At 40.2% G+C, this 18,520-nt stretch overlaps 2 protein-coding genes across 2 annotated transcripts; both read right to left on the bottom strand.

Annotated features, from left to right (window-relative positions):
• Positions 1-57: 57 nt before the first annotated feature.
• LOC140363429 (dihydropyridine-sensitive L-type skeletal muscle calcium channel subunit alpha-1-like) lies at positions 58-15,194 on the bottom strand. The gene is made up of 45 exons (XM_072449967.1): positions 14,781-15,194; positions 13,739-13,844; positions 12,776-12,915; positions 12,572-12,705; positions 12,344-12,496; positions 12,052-12,257; positions 11,869-11,972; positions 11,657-11,802; positions 11,488-11,569; positions 11,254-11,414; positions 10,951-11,176; positions 10,661-10,868; positions 10,462-10,582; positions 10,182-10,296; positions 9,993-10,092; positions 9,819-9,888; positions 9,113-9,245; positions 8,892-9,021; positions 8,750-8,809; positions 8,567-8,673; positions 8,401-8,488; positions 8,204-8,311; positions 7,977-8,029; positions 7,759-7,905; positions 7,357-7,561; positions 7,117-7,275; positions 6,590-6,700; positions 6,438-6,521; positions 5,691-5,738; positions 5,204-5,230; positions 5,004-5,129; positions 4,863-4,928; positions 4,693-4,784; positions 4,051-4,210; positions 3,417-3,544; positions 3,237-3,333; positions 3,068-3,170; positions 2,886-2,987; positions 2,672-2,805; positions 2,472-2,597; positions 2,207-2,400; positions 2,070-2,134; positions 1,946-1,992; positions 1,791-1,865; positions 58-1,530 (listed from the first exon to the last, which is right to left on the bottom strand). Exons 1-45 carry the CDS (start codon positions 14,960-14,962, stop codon positions 1,216-1,218), a joined length of 5,544 nt encoding a protein of 1,847 aa, XP_072306068.1. The 5' UTR covers positions 14,963-15,194; the 3' UTR covers positions 58-1,215.
• Positions 15,195-16,167: 973 nt separating this feature from the next.
• tmem9 (transmembrane protein 9) lies at positions 16,168-17,995 on the bottom strand. The gene is made up of 6 exons (XM_072449970.1): positions 17,882-17,995; positions 17,663-17,776; positions 17,180-17,271; positions 16,989-17,097; positions 16,392-16,523; positions 16,168-16,315 (listed from the first exon to the last, which is right to left on the bottom strand). Exons 2-6 carry the CDS (start codon positions 17,747-17,749, stop codon positions 16,175-16,177), a joined length of 561 nt encoding a protein of 186 aa, XP_072306071.1. The 5' UTR covers positions 17,750-17,776; positions 17,882-17,995; the 3' UTR covers positions 16,168-16,174.
• Between the last annotated feature and the right edge of the window lie 525 nt (positions 17,996-18,520).

Below are 18,520 nucleotides of genomic sequence, written 5' to 3'. Positions count from 1 at the left end.
ATAACAATGTAGCGTGTACACTGCTGTATGAGTCCGTGCTCTCCAACACTTATTTACAGCTGGTTTCAGTTTTCATACCATAAGTTAATGTCATTCAGGCACTAAAGCGTTCCTACTCTTAACTCCATGAATAATAATAACTTCTTTTTCCCCCTCACTCAAAAGAATTGAAAATGGTAAATGCCAACATTTATTTCTTTTGTAGATGTGTTCACCAAGCTTTGTCCAGAATAGCACAGCCTTAGTGACATGTTAAACCTGTTTGGATCAAGACATCTGGACAAAAATGCACTGTTGTGTGTGCGATGTCACAATAGTAACATTTCAAACTTGGTTTCAATACTAGAGAAAGGCTTGAGACTAAATACCAGTATTCATAATAAACATGTTCCCGAATGTAATTTTAAGACAAAATAATTGTAGTTTCAATAATGTTACAGTGGTGTTCTAATATGGGTCCAGTTCATTCAAAACCCTACAGATAAAGGTCAGATTTATTGTCCAGTATAGATAGTTGCTCAAATTTTATTATTTTTTTGGATACTTTAGACAACCCTTGTCTGCACAGAAAAGTGAAAAAAGAGTATGCTCCTTACATCTGAGTCCACTCTACTCCAGGTACAAGGACAGTTTACAAAGGATTTTTTACTGTATTTACAGGTATGGACCACAAAAGTGGTGTAACAATGAAATCACAAAACTACATTTGAAATACAAGTTTAATTAAAGTCTAGCCCAGATAAAAATAGTCTCTTTCTGACAGAACTGATCACTGATGGTGATGATCTGAAAGAAACCGTAAAAACAATCTACCAGGAGAGATGTACAACTCCTAGTCCCTTATTGATTAAAACAGCATCAGAACCAAATGACCAGTCTAAAGATGGACATATGTTTGGCCTGGATGCGTGATGACCGTGAACTACAGGACAGTCTGAAACTGCCAGTTCAGCTTGAGTCATATTAAGTCCTGTCTGAGCTCAAGCCTCAGGACACGCGGCTCACGTGGATCACCCATTAGTCATAGGAATGGTTTACCTCACACTTCAGAGTATGGTAAGTAAATAAATCAATATTGTTTTTTATTACCACTACACTGTCCCAAATGAGAAGGTATTTTTGTCATAAAATAATTTGTTTATGGATAATATAAAGTCAACCATACTGAGTGAATTGAGGCCGAGCCAACTGTGTAAAATAAGTATTGTTTTTGTTTCAAACATTAGAGTCGGCCTCGTCCTGCTCCTCCCGGGACAGTGAGGGGATCATGGGTACAGGACGTCGTTTCCTCCTCACAGCTGGGTCAGGACGAGTGGTCTGTGGTGCAGCAGAGGAGGCTGATGGGGGCACAGGGATGGGGCGTCTCCTCTTGTTAGAGCCCTGAGAGCTGGAGCGCTCTTTGAGGAGGCTCTCAGCAGCGCTCTCTATCTTAGACACAGGCACGTGCATCGCCTCAGCCAGTTCCCTCTTGGCAACAGACACAAACCCAGGGTCACCCGCCAGAGAGCCCACTCCACCATTGAACAGGGCCTGGAATAAAAGAAAGATAAAAGTCATTCCACTGCTTTTAAGTTGCTTTTGCTCTAATTGAACTTTTAAACAACATTTTCATTGTGCATGTTTTCTGCATTGTGCATGTTTGATTTTAAATGTCAAAGATAGCAGCTGATTAATTAGCAGATTAAGCCACAGGAAAGACAAAAGTACACACAGGGAACATTACAGGGACGATAACACAATCGTGTGACAGTCCGACAGACGCCGCAGTAATTAGAGTCAGAATCGTGTACCTCCTGGACGAGGTGGTCAGCTGCCGACTGAGAAAGCTGGCTCTGACTGTCGCCGTAGTTTGGGTCGTACGGAAACTAAAAATAGATGAGTCCAAAATGTAAATCACTAATCCAACTCCTTAAAATGATCCAGTTAGACAATGCTATTTCAGTACCTGCGTTTTGTCAGTTCTCACGGAAAAGGTCCAAGAGTGTCCATTGTCTGATGAAAGAAAGAAAATAGAAAATCATTGAGTCTCATTTTCAAACAACACATTTCTGTAAACCGTTTTCACACACCTGGTTCTGAATCATCCAGAGTGTGATAGAACTCTGCAGGGCTTCCTTCTCTTTCAAATGAAAAACTAAAAGAAACAAAATATCAGCTGCCTGAACACAAAGACTCTGAAAATGACTCTGAAATATCCATATCTCACTCAAATGCATTGTTGTTAGTGTTGCTCCTTGGTGGGGCTGTTGGGAAAAACTCTGTGTTGGAGTTTGGGGGAGAGTCGGGCTGACTCTCTGAGAACTGCAGAGGGCGCTGGGCGGTCATCTGCTGGTTTGTATGACCATTGGTCATTTCAGAAGAGAACGAGGTGACACGGTTTCCGAACAAGCCATGGGAACGCTGCCAAAAAAATATACAGTCAGCCTAGTGGTCAGCTGCTGTAAACCTTTGTGACACATGAAGAGACTGACCTGGTAAATGGCCTCCTCCCCATTCTCCTCCAGATCTCGGTCCATCTCCTCCTCGTTCTGCAGGTCTCCGGAAATTGCCCGATGCATCTCTGGAGCAGCCTCTTCTTCAATACTCCTCAGACCAGCCTAAGACAAAACATGAGGAGACCATTTATTCACTTGTAGTTTACAGGGTATAATGGCCAAGTGTTGGCACACACCTGTATCTCTGGGCCTGATGCATTTTTCTTGGTTGGTCTGTAGCCATAGTATTCCTCTTGGCGCTTCATGAATTTGCGGAAATGATCTTGGAGCAGGAACGTGGCGTAGAATTTGCCCACAGTCACCTCATCATCTGCAAGCAAATACAAAATACTGTCAGCCTGAAATATCGTAGATGTCTAAATATCAGGCTGAAATGACACTGAATCCCACCTCCTATAGGGGGGATGACCTGATCCAACAGCTTCATACTCGTGCGCTTCCAGATTTGTTTGATAATGGCTCTGAGCTCCTCGTTGGCCTGCTCAAAGTTCCCTGTTTGAACATTCAGAGTGATTAGAACCGGCAATAAAGAAACAAAGACGATAAGAAGGTTCATAAACAGCATGCGCCACCTTCAGTTTTGATCTTGAGTGCGGTCCTGACCAGAGCGAACAGTGTTGCGTTGAACGTGACGGTACCATCGCTGTTCAGAGGCATGTTCATTCCGACCAAACGCTGCCACCAAAAAAGAGGTTAAGTTCACTCATATCACAACGGAAACATAAGTACTCGCATAAATACCTTGCAGGCAGCTCGGTGAGGACAGAACTTGCCAAATCCAAGTGGAGGCTGGATGCGACGTAGTAAAGTGACCACGTCCAGATGTTTAATTCTCCCTCTGTTTTGACAATATGGTGCATAAGCAAAAATGTATGGCTTTTATATTTGTTTCTAACATATGTTTGGAAACAAATGACTTACGTTGCTTCCGGGTCATATTCAGCCCAGATCTTTTTGAACTCATCCAAATGGTGTGGACCAAGGAGAGACCAGTCGCGGGTCAGATAGTCAAAGTTGTCCATGATAACGGCCACAAAGAGGTTAAGAATCTAAAATAGAAAAGTATTTGAATAGGGATGGTATATTGGTTATTGGTTATATCAATAGAAGTCCTATATTGAAGCCGATATTCTGCACCGATCTTCCTTCTGCACTGCCCCAGTTTGTCCTCAGTGCATCAGATCTGACTTTTTTAACAGAATAATGTGTAAAAATAGCCAATTAAGCTAACAAAAAAAGGCTTCTAACCCTAACCCTAACCCTAACCCTAAGGCTAACCCTAACCCTAACCCTAACCCTATGTTACACAACCATGACAGAAATGGTTTAATATCCCAGATGAATCGATTTTGTTATTATTTTTACAAAAAGTGAATTTAATTTGTGAACTTTGCTTTGACTTGGCATAAATGCGTGGCCTCATTATCAGTAATAGCCAATATCAGTTATCAGTAAGACATGTATCAGAAATTTGCATCTGCTCTAAAAGTTCATATCAGATCATTTAACACAAACAATAATCAGGGCTTGTTACAGTGGTGCTCGAGCTGCTCACCAGGAAAGCACAGAGACAGTAGAAACTGAGGAAGTAGATGACGGCAAAGCCAGAACCACACGTGTACTCCTCCCCCGGCAGGAAGTCAGATTTTGCGTCACACTTTTTCCCGTACATCGACGCCATCATGACCTCCTGCCACTGCTCTCCGGTTGCACATCTGGAATAGAAAAACACATTTTCAGAAGTTATTGGACTGAGATTAAGAAAGCGCTGCAGATTGTTTTCAGCGTTGGCGTCCCACTTGACTTCAGGACTACAGTATGTACCTGGGCCTCGAAACTCCTGCCATGGACACAAAAAATGGATACCTGTGCAGCATACTTTGGTGGTAGGGAAGAGGACTATCATGAAAAATGTATGACACAAACTGACCCAAAATCAAGCGTAAAATGGAAAAAAATTACCTTCGAACTGAATTTGAAGTATTTAACAGACTTTTTTCTGACTTTTTTCTCTCTTTATTACGTCTTGTGTCATTTATTACCTGTTATGTTCTCTCTTTGTGAAATGTGCTGTTTTTTATGTTTTGTTTTAAAAATTCCCAAAAATGAAAAGAAAAGAGAGAAACAAAAAGAAAAGCCAGAACATGAACCCTTATTTCCACATCTACAAAATGCAACCCGGAATCACAAGACTCACCGGAACAACATAAGCACAGCTTGTGGGAATGCCTGGAAGTTATTGTTGCGGTTGATTTGGGTTCCGTCGACCAAGGCTATTTTACCAAATATCTGAAACAAATGAAGAGTTAAGTCGATCGCTGAGACAAAGCAGGAAACAAAGCCTAAAGCGTATGTGAGAGTGTTTACCTGCATACCGATGACAGCATAGATAAAGAAGAGCATGATAATAAGCAGGGCCACATGGGGTAGAGCCTATGGACAATCAACATAAACTCTCAATTATTTGTTACAACTGTTGTGCTGAGAGATCAAGTGTTGAATAGAAACCTGAAACGATTTGATGAAGGTCCAAAGCAGATTACGGATTCCCTCTGAACGGTTCAGCAATTTGACAAGACGCATGACACGGAAAAGTCTGAAGAACGTGATGGAAACTGAAGCGTTTTCAGAGGCCTGGAGAGACAATATTTGAATCAATATGTTGAGGAACAGTAACTCATTTTGCATTTTTAAAGAATCAAACGTACCGCAATTGCCTGCATTGGGTTTGTTTCCTGTATGAAGACAACACTCATGTTAACAGTTATATAGAAGCCACTTTGCTCTACAGTTGAACACAATTATTAATTTATAAATTAATATAGGCAAGTGTTAGATAATCTATTTGCAGTTTAAAATCTAATATTCCCATTCTCAGTCTTCATTTACTGTCGACTAAAAGAGCACTTATTTGTAACTCGTCATGCCAGAGATGAACACAAAACTAATCTTAAAGTTGAAAACTCCCAAATATTACCTCAAAGTTTAATGTTTAAATCCCAAACTAGCATTCAGAGCTACACAAGCGATACTCAGAAAAATGGCGTACACGTCTTGCACTGTACTATAAGATTAGACACCTTGGTTTTGGTTCGGTCAGTCGTAACGCAGTCGCATCCACACATGCTTGAGTTAAGGTTAGTGGTGCACAGAGGGTTTCATTCACAAGGCCCATGCAGCAGTGCAGATATTTACAGCACAGCCATGGAGACAGTACAGGCCTCCACTGGCAGCCAGGGCGGTCTGTGGGGGGACACAGTGAGATGGATGAGGAGAGTGACCAGGACAGACCAATACACAAGTGGTGTGTGATGAGCAGAAGAGAAAAGCTGTGTGTTTATTTGGCAATGGCAGTGCAAACGTGTGGAGAAAGAATAACAACATCGTGCTTGACAAAGTAGGTGTATAACAGCACAAAAAGATGAATACAATTAATCTTCCATTGCGGCTCATCTAGTGAAAGAATATTATTGTATGAGTTTGTTTCTACATAATAACACATAGAAGTACATCTTTGTTTTTGAGCTTTAAGTTGTGGGACCCCAAACGGAAAATATTTGCATATGAATGTGGCGGTTCACACTGGATTTATATTTATTTATTTGACGAGGTGTGATTTGTAGATAAATCATTTTTCTTTCAGTTTTGTGATACGCGTCTTAGAACAGGCAAGGTGTTTATTAGGCTTGTCAAAAACTAGAATTTAAACTAGATACTAATTCAATATTGCAGAAAATTACATAAAAGGGACTAAATTGTTGTATGGTTTTAGAATGGTCTGTTTAGTATAAAGACCACGCAACAATATTAAAGAAACTACCTTTACTTATATACGTTATAAATTACATTCTATTCTAAGTGTTTTCATGATCACCGTGGTATTACAATAAGAGAGCACCTGTAGGGAAATTATTTATTAGATGTATTTTTTTTTTCACTCACGTCGACTTCACTCAGGATCACGTCAACCACGCTACCGATGACTATAACGAAGTCAAAGACGTTCCAAGGGTCTCCAAAGTAGCCCTGTGTGCAAATGACAGACACGTTAGATGCAGTGGGAAAACAGCTTGTAATGTTGAAGTGTGACTTACTTTAGCTTTGAAGGCCATGAGTTTGAGGATCATCTCCACCGTGAAAAGCACAGTGAAGATCAGGTTGAGAGTGTCGGACAGTTTGGTCACATGGTCTGATTGGTTACAGTGCTGAAAATGTAACATTCAAACATTAGTCCAAAACAAGTTCTTTGTCATGTAATATTTTCATTTTATGTGTAAGTATTGGTCAAAAACTACACATATTTTTGGTTAGTTAAATCTGAAAAATGAATAGTGCTAGATTTGTATTTCTTGCTTCATTTTGTTGACATAATCTTAGATACAAAAAATAACAGAGGGATTTTTTAAATATCTTATTTAGTGTTTAGGTAAACTACAAAAAATTGGTGCAAAAATTAGATTAATTCAAGACTTTTGCATAATTTTTGTATAGGGGGTCAGTCCTCAAATGCAGAACAATACAAGATCGCTAAAACATGCATGAATCACACAACTCTTAGTAACTTAGTAAGTATATAATGGACACTTATAGCAGCTTTGACATAATATGTATAATGAAATACCTGCATTCCAAGACACAGTGTGTTGAGCATAATCAGGAAAAACATGAGGTACTCAAAGTAGCAGGAGGTGACAATGTACCAAACCCTGTACTGATTCTGGTTTTTGGGGATGTAACACCTCAGAGGACGAGCTTTCAGGGCGTACTGGACACACTGACGCTGGGGGGGTCCAGAATGAAAAGATTATCACTTTAAACATACATTGGAATAATAAATCTACATAGGTTAGTAATAGTGTACCTGGTTCTTATCGAGTTCACAGTTCTTGTACTCCTGCTCGCCCTGCTCTTGGAAAGTAACGATGACAAAGCCCACAAAGATGTTCATCATGAAGAAGGCAATAAGGATGATGTAGATGATGAAAAATATAGACACATCCACTCTGTTATTGAAAACTGGGCCCATGTCTTCCTGGTCTCCCGAGTCGATCGCTCTGTATAAAAGTCTGGAAACAGATCACAGGCTTAAGTTAGGGCGGATGTTCGAGGATTCAAAGTTGTCAAAAAGCTTGTTTGCACTGATTTTGAACAATGTGATAATCTGTGGCTTAAGGCAATACATTAAATCCAAGGGCTAAACTGTTGTCTAATTCAATCGAGATGAATGAGGAATCTAATCTATCAGAATAAAGTCACAACTCACTTTGGCCAGCCTTCAAATGTGGAGACAGTGAAGAGAGCCAACATGCCAAAAAGCACATTATCAAAGTTAAAGTCGCTATTAATCCATTCTCTTTTGGCAAGAACTGTCTCCTCGAGGGAGTTTTCCATGTGTTTGTAGAAGAATCCTCTGCAAAAAAAAGAAAAAGTTAAAATTCAAATCGTTGCAAATAATACTATATCTACAAACGATTTCCTTACTGGCATTCTGCCTCTGACATCTTCACAGGATCGGAGCAGCTATAGAATTTACCCTGATGAGAAAGAAAAATGTGCTTTTATTCATTTATTTCAGGCACCTTTTGCACCATACAGTGTGTTATAAAAGCAGCTACAACTTGAATCGACTTTGCAATGTTTTGGGGATGAGAACCATAAAATAGCACACAATGATGTCATTAAATGTTTTAATATTGTCGCCAATGTACCTTAAAGAGCTGGACTCCGATGCAGGCAAACATAAAATTCAGCAGCATCGTGACCAAGACGATGTTTCCAATGGTTTTAATGGCCACAAACACACACTGGACAACGTGCTGTCAATAAAAATAGATATTGCGTTAAGACACTGGTCACTTGTGGGCTGATTTCCCTCGAGGCGTTATTATTTAGGTGTGTAGCTCACCTTTAATCCTTTGGCTCTATTGATAGCTCTGAGAGGCCTGAGCACCCTCAACACCCTGAGAATCTTCACTACAGAGATGGCACTTGATCTAGACACAGCATGATACACAAAATAATGAAACGGAAGACGTGAAGTGATAAATCCTTTTACTTTATGTTGCACTCACTCCATTCCCATTGAAAGCAGGGAGACTCCGACCACAATCAGATCAAGGATGTTGAAGGAGTTACGGCAGAAAGAGCCCTCGTGCATGAACGCTCCGTAGACTGTCATCTGTTCCACGATTACAGAGCCTTGTTTTAGTTTACAAAAAACATTGACATCACTGAAAGAAAAAAATGAAACTTACCTTCAGCACAATCTCAATGGTGAAGACAGTTGTGAAGACAATGTCAGCGTAGGCCAAGATCTAAGAAAACAGATTTAGAGAGAAGAGGGTTTTAAAATATTTTGTATACAATCGGAACAATTTGAACATTTGTGGAAGTTACCTTGTTTCTGTAGGATTTGGGGTCAATGGGATCCTCAGCCGCCAGGGAGATGGAGGACAGAAGGATGAACGTCAGGATGAGGTTTGTGAAGGAGGTGGCGTTGATGATCTTGTAGCACAGTTTACGGAACCTAGGTCACCACGATGATGAACATAGATGTGATAGATAATAATGTTATGTATTGTGTAATTCATATATTTAGAGTGTGATGGTGTTTGTACTTGTTTTCAGGGCCAAAGACGAAAAAGGAGCTGGCCTGAGGCAGGGGGACTGCCTCCTCCTTCAGCTGCAGGTCGGCCATGGGTCGAGGCCGCGGACTGCTGGGGATCTCCGGCTCTTCCTCTTCATCATCACCTGAGGAGGGCATTCAAGGGTCAGTAAAATACATACATTATTATTCAATCATTTATTTTACTAATTAAAATATGGAGTGTTGTTGATCAAGATCCATCCAGAGCAGACGAACCGACTTTTGTAAATGCTTTTACTAAAGGTTTTTGACTGAATAATGCCTTTTGAATGCAATTAGAACATTCTTGAAAGTATAATGTATCACAGTGCAAACTAACTATCTATCAATCTTATTTTGTAAATACATTTCATAAAGGTTTGTTACTTGCAAGTTTTCACCTTTTTATTCATATTTTACACTGTTACTATTTTTACTATATTTGGAAGTCGAGTTGTTTCTCATTACAATTGAATAAAAATACTAATACATGAATACAAGTTGGTCTTCTTCTTTATATGGAAGTTAGTAGTGTCAGTAGTCTGCCTAAGTTTAGATTCACTGGCTGAGTCTATTAATAAGTAGGCTTTACTATACTTACCACTGTAATGCGGCATGCAGGCCTGGTAAACAGGAGTCTACGGCTTTTAGTTCAAAACTCATACAAAAAGTGGAACTAATATCAAATACATTTATACCTGGAAAATCTGCTGGAGGGAACGGGTCCTTTACTTCATTTACATTCGACTCAAATTCATCAATTTTGAGCTGACAAGAAAACATTAGGATTAACATTTTGGAAAACCGTGCTATTTTTCCAGTAGTCGTGTTTGATATCAGAGATGAAGTCAGAAGATACTACAAGCACAAACCTTGGCTGTAGTGGGCATTCCCTCGATCTTGGCTCGCTGCTCTGCCAGTTTCTTTGCATACCTCTCTCTCTCCTCATCGCTCTTGTCCGGATTTTTAGATCTGAAGGACAAAGAGAGTGACACAAGCTCCCTCAACACAGTAGCAAGAGACGTTTCAGTGCATTTTCCTGGTGCGCAATGAGTAAATACCTTAGAAGTTTCCTTTTTAATTTCTCCTCTGCCTTCTCCTTTTGGGCCGAGGTTAAACTCTCAGCTTCGGCCAGATTGTCCACAGCAATGGCCAAGAAGACATTGAGAAGGATATCTGGTGGCAGCTACTAAGGAGAACATATATTTTTAATCTAAAGAAGAAATGCTCTATTGAATTCTGCCCCCCTTTGCTTTGGAATAATATACAGATACATAAAATACATTAAAATACCTTCATTTATCACGCTAACTAACAAACAGGAATTGAATTAAAGGATACAATTGCCACAGATGAAGAGCACGATGAAATAGATGGCCACCAGGATGCCAGGGATGACTGGGCCTCCATACGCCATGATGCCATTGTTCATAATGGTAGTCCAGTCCTCCCCTGTTAAGATCTGAGAGAACATAAAGTGAAGGCTGGAGAAACCAAATGATTAACGTTACAGAGCGGAGAGGAGAGGAAGACAGCTCACCTGAAACACGCTAATGAGTGCCTGAGGGAAGTTGTCAAAGTTGCTGCGTCGCAGTCTGTTATCAGAAAAGTTGAACTTTCCACCAAACACCTGCATGCCCAGGAGTGAGAAAATAACAATGAAGAGGAAGAGGAGGAGGAGCAGGCAGGCAATGGAGCGGACTGAGTTTAGGAGAGAGGCTACAAAATTTCTCAAGGAGGTCCAATACCTGAAAGATGGAGACAGATGAGATGTGACCATAAGATTTAAACTATTCTCTTTAAGTTATGTTTAAAAGTGACAGGTCTTACTTTGTGACTTTAAGGAACCTAAGCAGGCGAATACACCTGAGCACAGAGAAGCCCAGGGGAGTGACAGCTCCAGTAGACAGCATAATCATCTCCAGGATGCCACACATCACCACGAAAAAATCAAAACGATTGAAAAGTGACATGAAATACTGTCTTGGACCGAAAGCATACATTTTCATAAACATCTCCAGGACAAACAGCACCAGCAGCACACGACTGGCAACATCTGGAAATAGAATATCATTCATAAGCACACACACAGATAATTATGTTACTAATATTCTATGAAAGTGCATCACTAACCTTGGAGATTTGTGAGCCCCTCAGACTGGTGGTGATGCTCAGTAGCAATGGTCAGAGTGTTGAGGAAAACCAGAATCATCACAATCCAGTAAAAAGTGTTGGTTTTCACATAGATGAGACATTTCATCCTGAAGAATCGGTTCCAGCGGCGAGCCAAGCGACTAGCAAGCAATAGATTTTTTGTTCATACGTCTAATAAAGCTGATACCAGTGCAGTTCTTATGTGATACTTACTAGTAGTAGATTACTTTACTTTTTCCTTCCAAACCATACAAGCTGTCTGTGTCATCCTCTCCATTGGTCAAAGGCAGGAGTCCTGAAAAAAATGTATTGTGCAATCATATCTATAAGAATAACAGTCTTTCTTCTGTTTATTATGAAATTGTCTTTTTATGACACAGACCTTTGCCCTCTCGATCTGCATCCAGGACTTCAGCGTGAGTGATCCACTCCATGTATCCGTGAAGGTCCTCATCCAGCTGCTGACGTTCTCGTAACTTCTGAAACTCTCCTCGAGACTTGGCCTTTTCTCGCTCTTTGGTGAACTCTCTACAAAAAACACATTATTTAATCACATGAATAAACTGAAATGAAATCGTAATAATGCCTCCTTACCCGCTGAGTACACCCAGAACTAAATTCAGGACAAAGAATGAGCCAATAAGAATAAGTGGAACAAAATAAAGCCAAGGCCATTCATTTCCTATGGCATCATTAAGCTGAAAGAGTCAGATGACATCAGTGCTGTTTACTCACACTGTCCAATTCAAAAAGATCATAAAAGAGCATTTTACTCACCCAGTAGAGCACTTTTGTCCACCCTTCCATAGTAATACACTGGTAGACAGTTAGCATGGCAAATCCAATGTTATCAAAGTGGGTGATGCCGTTGTGAGGACCCTCCCAGCCCGGGCGACACTCAGAGCCGTTGATCGAGCACCGACGACCGTTACCGGCCTGAGCACAGGGCGCGGGCAGCTCTCCTTCAGCAGTGGCATAGATATCTGAGGATACGAGACACATTTGAAACATATACACAAAGATGAAACGATACAGTGTGTGTAAGAGTGTAATAGAGGTCTAAACGTACCTGTGCCGGCGTAATAGCAAGTCTTATGCATTTTGCACTTGAAGAGCTCCAGGCCCATGATGGCATAAATAGTGACCAGAAGAAAGACCAACAGAGCGATGTGTAGCAGAGGAAGCATGGCCTTTAGTATAGAGTTCATCACCACCTGCAGGCCTGAAATTGGAATTAATTCAAGTCAAACAAATATCAAATACATAAGGGTGAAATAAAGTCAATTCAAATTCTTACTTGGGACTCCAGACACTAGACGAAGGGGCCTCAGCACTCTGAAGGCTCTCAGAGCTTTCATATCAAACCCACCGCCTTTCTCCATCGGCACACCTGCTACTTTATTGATGGTGTCCAAGACAAAGGTGAAGAGCCTGGATGAAAAAAAGCACATTTGTAATTATGACTCAAACAGGGGATACTGCCAGGACTGTGGAGCCTTACCCCATAAAGACAATGACAAAGTCCAATATGTTCCAGCAGTTCCTTAGATAGGCCCCATCATGAAACACTAACCCGTACGCCACTATCTTTAGAAAGCACTCTCCAGTGAATATGACCATGAAGATGTACTCAAGACTTTCCTGAAAATACAGAAATCAAATACTTTGAATACATTTCTTGGGAAGAAAATGCACAATGTGAACCTGACATGTTTGGCAATTGAGTCACAATGATTCATACAGTCTGGCATTTTTAAAATCAATTATCAAATGAGATGTTAAGGAACAAGCAGTCAATGTTATCACCTATTGCTGTAGCAATAGCCCCTTTTGTTATGTTTATATTTATTGTGACTGATTTTGACCTTTGCAGGTACAGTATTGCACAACATGCCACTTGGGGAAATACAATTCAATCCACTGTTATAATCAAATGGGCAAATTAGTTATTGCTTGTTTACTACAACTGCTACATGATACTCTGCTCACATCCTTCTGCTGCCTCCAGACACAACAGGTCAATATTGTTTGGACGCTGCAACCATCGATCTCTTGATCAATGCAAACATCTAATGTCAACATTATTTCAAGCAAATATATTACATATAACCTTACATTATGAAATGTAACAGTTTTGTTGGTTTAATCACCACACTTCTAATATATCAGGATGACAATGGTTTTAGCAACAAGAGGCTGTTTTAACCTGTCTTCATACTTGTGTTGTGAGACGATCTACTTCTAGAAGCAAGACTAGTGCCCTACTCCACTATTCAGCTTGAAAAATGGCACACTAAAGGGGGAAGGATTCATGTTAATGGATCGATTAATGGAAAAAAAGTTGAATTTGATTCAAAAGGTTTTGTTTGTAGGAGCGCGCTTGTAGTTGAAACCCCATGACACATTGTATTCATAACAATGCAACCCAACACATTGTACTGTATTGTTTGTACTTAAAACTCACCAAACTGGCGTTGGTATTATTGCTGTCTTCTTCAGGCATGGGCAGGAAAACAGCCAGTGCTATACAGTTTGCAAAGATGGTCAATAAGATGATGTACTCAAACGTTCTGTGTAGGAAGGCTCAGGATCATTACAGAAAATAGTTGACTTCACAAGAAAACCACAGTTAAATGTGTTACATAGTAATACAGTATGCATTTATGATTGAGGTGTAACTTTGTTGGAAGAGTGACAGCCATTTGCGTCTTTGTGTTACTTTCTGGGTGCACGGCCAACTCAGAAAGTAGGGCATGTATTAAACTAGGCGTCTGATGTAGCATGAAACTTAATCGCTTAACAGCAGTTATCCCAAGATGCTCAGTCACAGTGCAGTGTAATCCTGCCTGCTGTACTGACTCATTTCTGCCTCTAGGAGTGTCTGTGAGAAAATTCCCCTGCCAGGTCAGCATCATGTCTCCCTGTGATGTTGTGGGACAGCTGCAGGACCCAAGAATATGACAGGCCAGTTAACCATGAAACAAATATAGAAATAGTTACTGTTTAGCCAAAATAAATGGTGATGTGTCTGTGCTTTGAACATGACATGAAAATACAAATATATTTCATGTCGTGTGTGTTATTGAATAACATACCAGTGTGATTTAACTGTAACACAGTTCACAGCGCTTATTGAAAATAATGTAAAGGTGCAGGAGAATAAAACATCCAGACTGTGATATGATGTGTACAGAATGCTGTCTTCAAAACTGGTTGTAAACACATTTTAAGAGCCATTTAGGCAAAAACCTGTCCTTGGGTTATAAAAGACAAGCCTCATATGCCATAACACTCATAACTCAACAGCCTGCCACATGGTAATGTGTTTGGCTCTACAGTGGCAGTAGACTAATGTCCACCAACATTGGAAGTATAGCTTATTTTTGAAATGTTTTTGAGACACATGACAAGAAGAGGAACACACTTGACTATTCATAAGCTCAAAATGATAATATAACATTGCTAAATTGTTAAGAGACCAGTTATGACTTGTCTTGAAAGGATACTTCCACTCCACGATGTTGATGCAGGCCTTGCGGAAAGGGTTTTTCAGTGTGAACATGAAAAGTGTGCGAGCCGGGCGAGGGTTGCCTCCTGTGGCTTGGAGCTTTTTCAGTTTTTCCCTTTGCTTCCTCTTCAGCTCCTCTTCATTCATAATAACTGTGGCTGCTTCTGCTGCGGCCGCCATCTTGTCGTTAATACCTGAAACAGGTCTCCAGTGGTAAAGGAATTGATCTTCTTACAGTATATTCCCAAAGAGTGGACAAGTTTTAAAATCCCTTGTGGCAATGGTTAGTCTCCAGGTTTCATTGGTACATCCGTTTGGCCCTGTCCCGTTCTCCATTCAGCTCCACACCGTCCCACAGGCCTCCCCTGCTGCCAGAGGGCCTCTGACAGAAAAATACCCCCAAGCACAGTGAAACTACACCCCAGTTGGCCTGCTGTAGTTTAAATTTAGACTGTGAACCACAGGCAGGCCATGCTTGGGATTGGGTTATGGCACTGGAGCAAGAGGTGGAGGAGAAGAAGGCGTCAGGTGGGGGCTGTCGTCACAAACAACAACTCAAACTCCCCACAACAGTCTTTATCCACATCTTATTGGACTGTGGCAAATGTTTGTCACATAAAATACTATTTAAATCAGGTAGTTGTGTATCCACCAGAATTGTATACTTGTAGGGTACTCCGGCTCTAATGTCCCAGGGACAGTCATAAAAAAGATGAAGTGACAGAAGCTGAAACATGGAAACACTTTTGTTTATTTGATTCATGGTCAGTGTAAAGACAGCGCAGTGCAAAAGTCCAGTGCAAATGTGGAGATGATCAAACAATATTAAAAGAACAATAAATATTAAACTTCAAAAGGAAAGGGGTTTGAAAATGCTTTGGTTCAAATTCACAAAAATTACACTTTGGAAATTTAGAGGAAATGTTTAGATTACGGAGCATTTAGTCTTGGTCACACAAGATTAAAGTGATCTTATTTAGCTTATTGATACAAAAGGCTACAAGGCAATTAAGGAAAAAGCATATTCACAAGCTTAAACACATGTCCACAGCCATTCCTTGCAAATGAATATAAATGTATTGCATTGCTAGTTTCTGAAATGTTTCAAAATGTACAAGTGCTTGGCAACCTCAAAATATGTATACATTACACACACATATATATATATATATATATATATATATATATATATATATATATATATATATATATATATATATATATATATATATATATATATATATATACATATATACATATATATATATATATTTGATTTGTTAGTAAGTGGTGTGTTCTGAATGTCAACAATCATGCAGCGGGCGTGCAGCTGGTGTGAAGCGCTGGGCTGAGGTCACCTACTCTAACCCTGATCTGAGGTCCGAGGTGAGTCTAACTGAGCAGCTTGTGTCGATCAAAAACAGTCTTGCGCTGTTCCTGGACCTGCTTCTTCCACCGCTGCTGTGCCCCCTCCACTCGCTCCAGCACCGTGTTCCCTCTGGGTGCGGCAGGGTGAGCGCGTGGACGCATCTCCTTCAGAAAACACACAGGAGTTAAGAGTTTGTGTCTGAAACAAAGCAGCATTAACTCCTCATAACAGCAGTTTTACCTCAGAGTCTTCCTCGTTGTGCAGCGGCTGAATGTACGGGTCTTTTTTGCGGATGAGAGGATCCACCAGCAGCAGGAACAGCATGTAAAGGAAAAGTGCGCCCAAAACACCCAGGTAGATGATGATTGTCACCTGTGAATTAAATACCACACTGTTTGAGCACACTTCTTTGCCGACTTTTTACAATAAAGTCCAATTGAATGGTATTATTACAGGAATAATGACCATAAACAACTGGGGTGGGTGATATTGACAAAAATGACCCAGAGTATCCAAATCACAATTGTATTATTTGTTTAATTATCAGACAAATGTGAAATGTCAGTAAAATTATTCACAAAAGTGCAGGAATATCAATTTATTAAAAAGTTTACAGCGTAACGTTTTCAGTTTTATTATGAATCAGCTTTTTTGTAGCATTTTTCACAACATATTATCTAAATTGTGATATATTGCCCACCTCTGATGTCAACAAATCTGCATTTTAACAGTTGTAGAGCGCTGCTGTCCCCCTCCAAATATGTTCTAATATGTCTATGCCTTACACAATTGTTGCCACATAAATGCATTTGAAGTGTTTTGTTCTCGAGCCCGTACCTTGATGGTGTTGCTGCTTCGTTCCTCATACTTGCACTCACACAACAGACAGTACGCCTCCACATCATGACCGGGGACTGGCATAGGCTCCACTATATGCAGGCAGTTACTGTAGATCAGGAACAAAACATTCAGAAACTGACTTTACCTTTACTTTAACATTCACATTTCATTGTAATGAAAACTCTCACCAGTCTTTCTGGGTCACATTTCTGTTGTACACATTGCCTGATATGTTCCTGTATGGGGGGCAGATGCACTTGCAACGAATATCCTCAAAGTTCTGGAGATTTAAGCACATACAATTAGTCATCCCCCATCATTTTCTCCGTACTTCTTCTGTCTTGTTTATTTTATCTGTTCTTTTATCGGACTGTATACATTATTGTGTACTGTATGTGCTGTCCCCCCTGTCTGTAAATACCCCCCCATTTTGTATATGTCAAAGCGTCTTTGGGTCATTGAAAAGCGCTATATAAATAAAAGGTATTATTATTAGTAGTAGTAGTAACAGGGCTGTTGGCAGTTAGTCGATTAATTGGAATCTTCATCGATCAAGAGTTTTAAGTTGAGACATGTTTTAAATTGGGATAATAAGAATTGATATGGACCAGAATGGACTGCGAGTTATTTGGAAATGTAGAGGTGACTATTGTAGGTTAAAGTAAGTTTACCTTAGCTTGTGCAGGAAGCAGCTGATGCCACAGACACAGGGCTATGACTGCAGTGACCACAGTGTCCACAGGTCTGATGGACAACATGATCAGGCTTTGCAGAGGAGACGAGTCCTGCTCACACAGAGGACAACGTAAACAGAGGCTAAATGATGGACAATATTCGACACAATACTACATAAAACGATACGGTAATGGAGAGTGAATATGATAACATACTTGTCATATGTTTGGTACGTCTTTTGTAAGCTGCATCCGGGACGATATTTGGTGAATTGTGCCGGAGGTGGATTGTTGACGTTTGTTGACGTCCCAAACACCACTTCCGTGTCACGGTCATGACGCGCGCGCAAAGGGAAATATTGAGCCATATCGCCCTCAAGTGGACAAAGAGCAACATTGCAGCACTTCATTTAAAATAGCAATAATCAGAACTCTATTTTGGGTAGAGTAGCCACAATTATATACGCTCCAAGAAATTGCTAAACATAAAAAAAGTATTCGGGGGAATTAAATTACAACTCGAGTAACTGTCTGGGTGTAACATCTGATTTATAATTTGAAGGTAATGTAAATGGAAGGACACGTTTAATAATGCACAAAATCTGATATTCAAAGGTCACTACAAAAATTTGAAAAAATAAATAAATCATCACTTCAATCACAGTGGTAAGAGTAATCTAAACATTTACTTAAATAACAGTAACCTCCTCTTACAAATATGTTTCTATTATATTGCTCAAGTTTATGACAATGTAAATGCAAACGAGTACTACCAACCTCAGAATATGATACAAAAAAGGCTCATTGGTGGCTTGTCCACTCCACTCCAACTCTGCTTGGACCAATGCATGTTTG

The sequence above is a fragment of the Eucyclogobius newberryi genome, unplaced genomic scaffold, assembly GCF_026437365.1.
Source record: "Eucyclogobius newberryi isolate DKJ021-1_F unplaced genomic scaffold, fEucNew1.0.hap1 SCAF_17, whole genome shotgun sequence".
In the NCBI taxonomy this organism is placed as follows: domain Eukaryota; kingdom Metazoa; phylum Chordata; class Actinopteri; order Gobiiformes; family Gobiidae; genus Eucyclogobius; species Eucyclogobius newberryi.
Note: the sequence above shows the minus strand (reverse complement) of the source record. Positions and strands in the feature narration are given on the sequence as shown.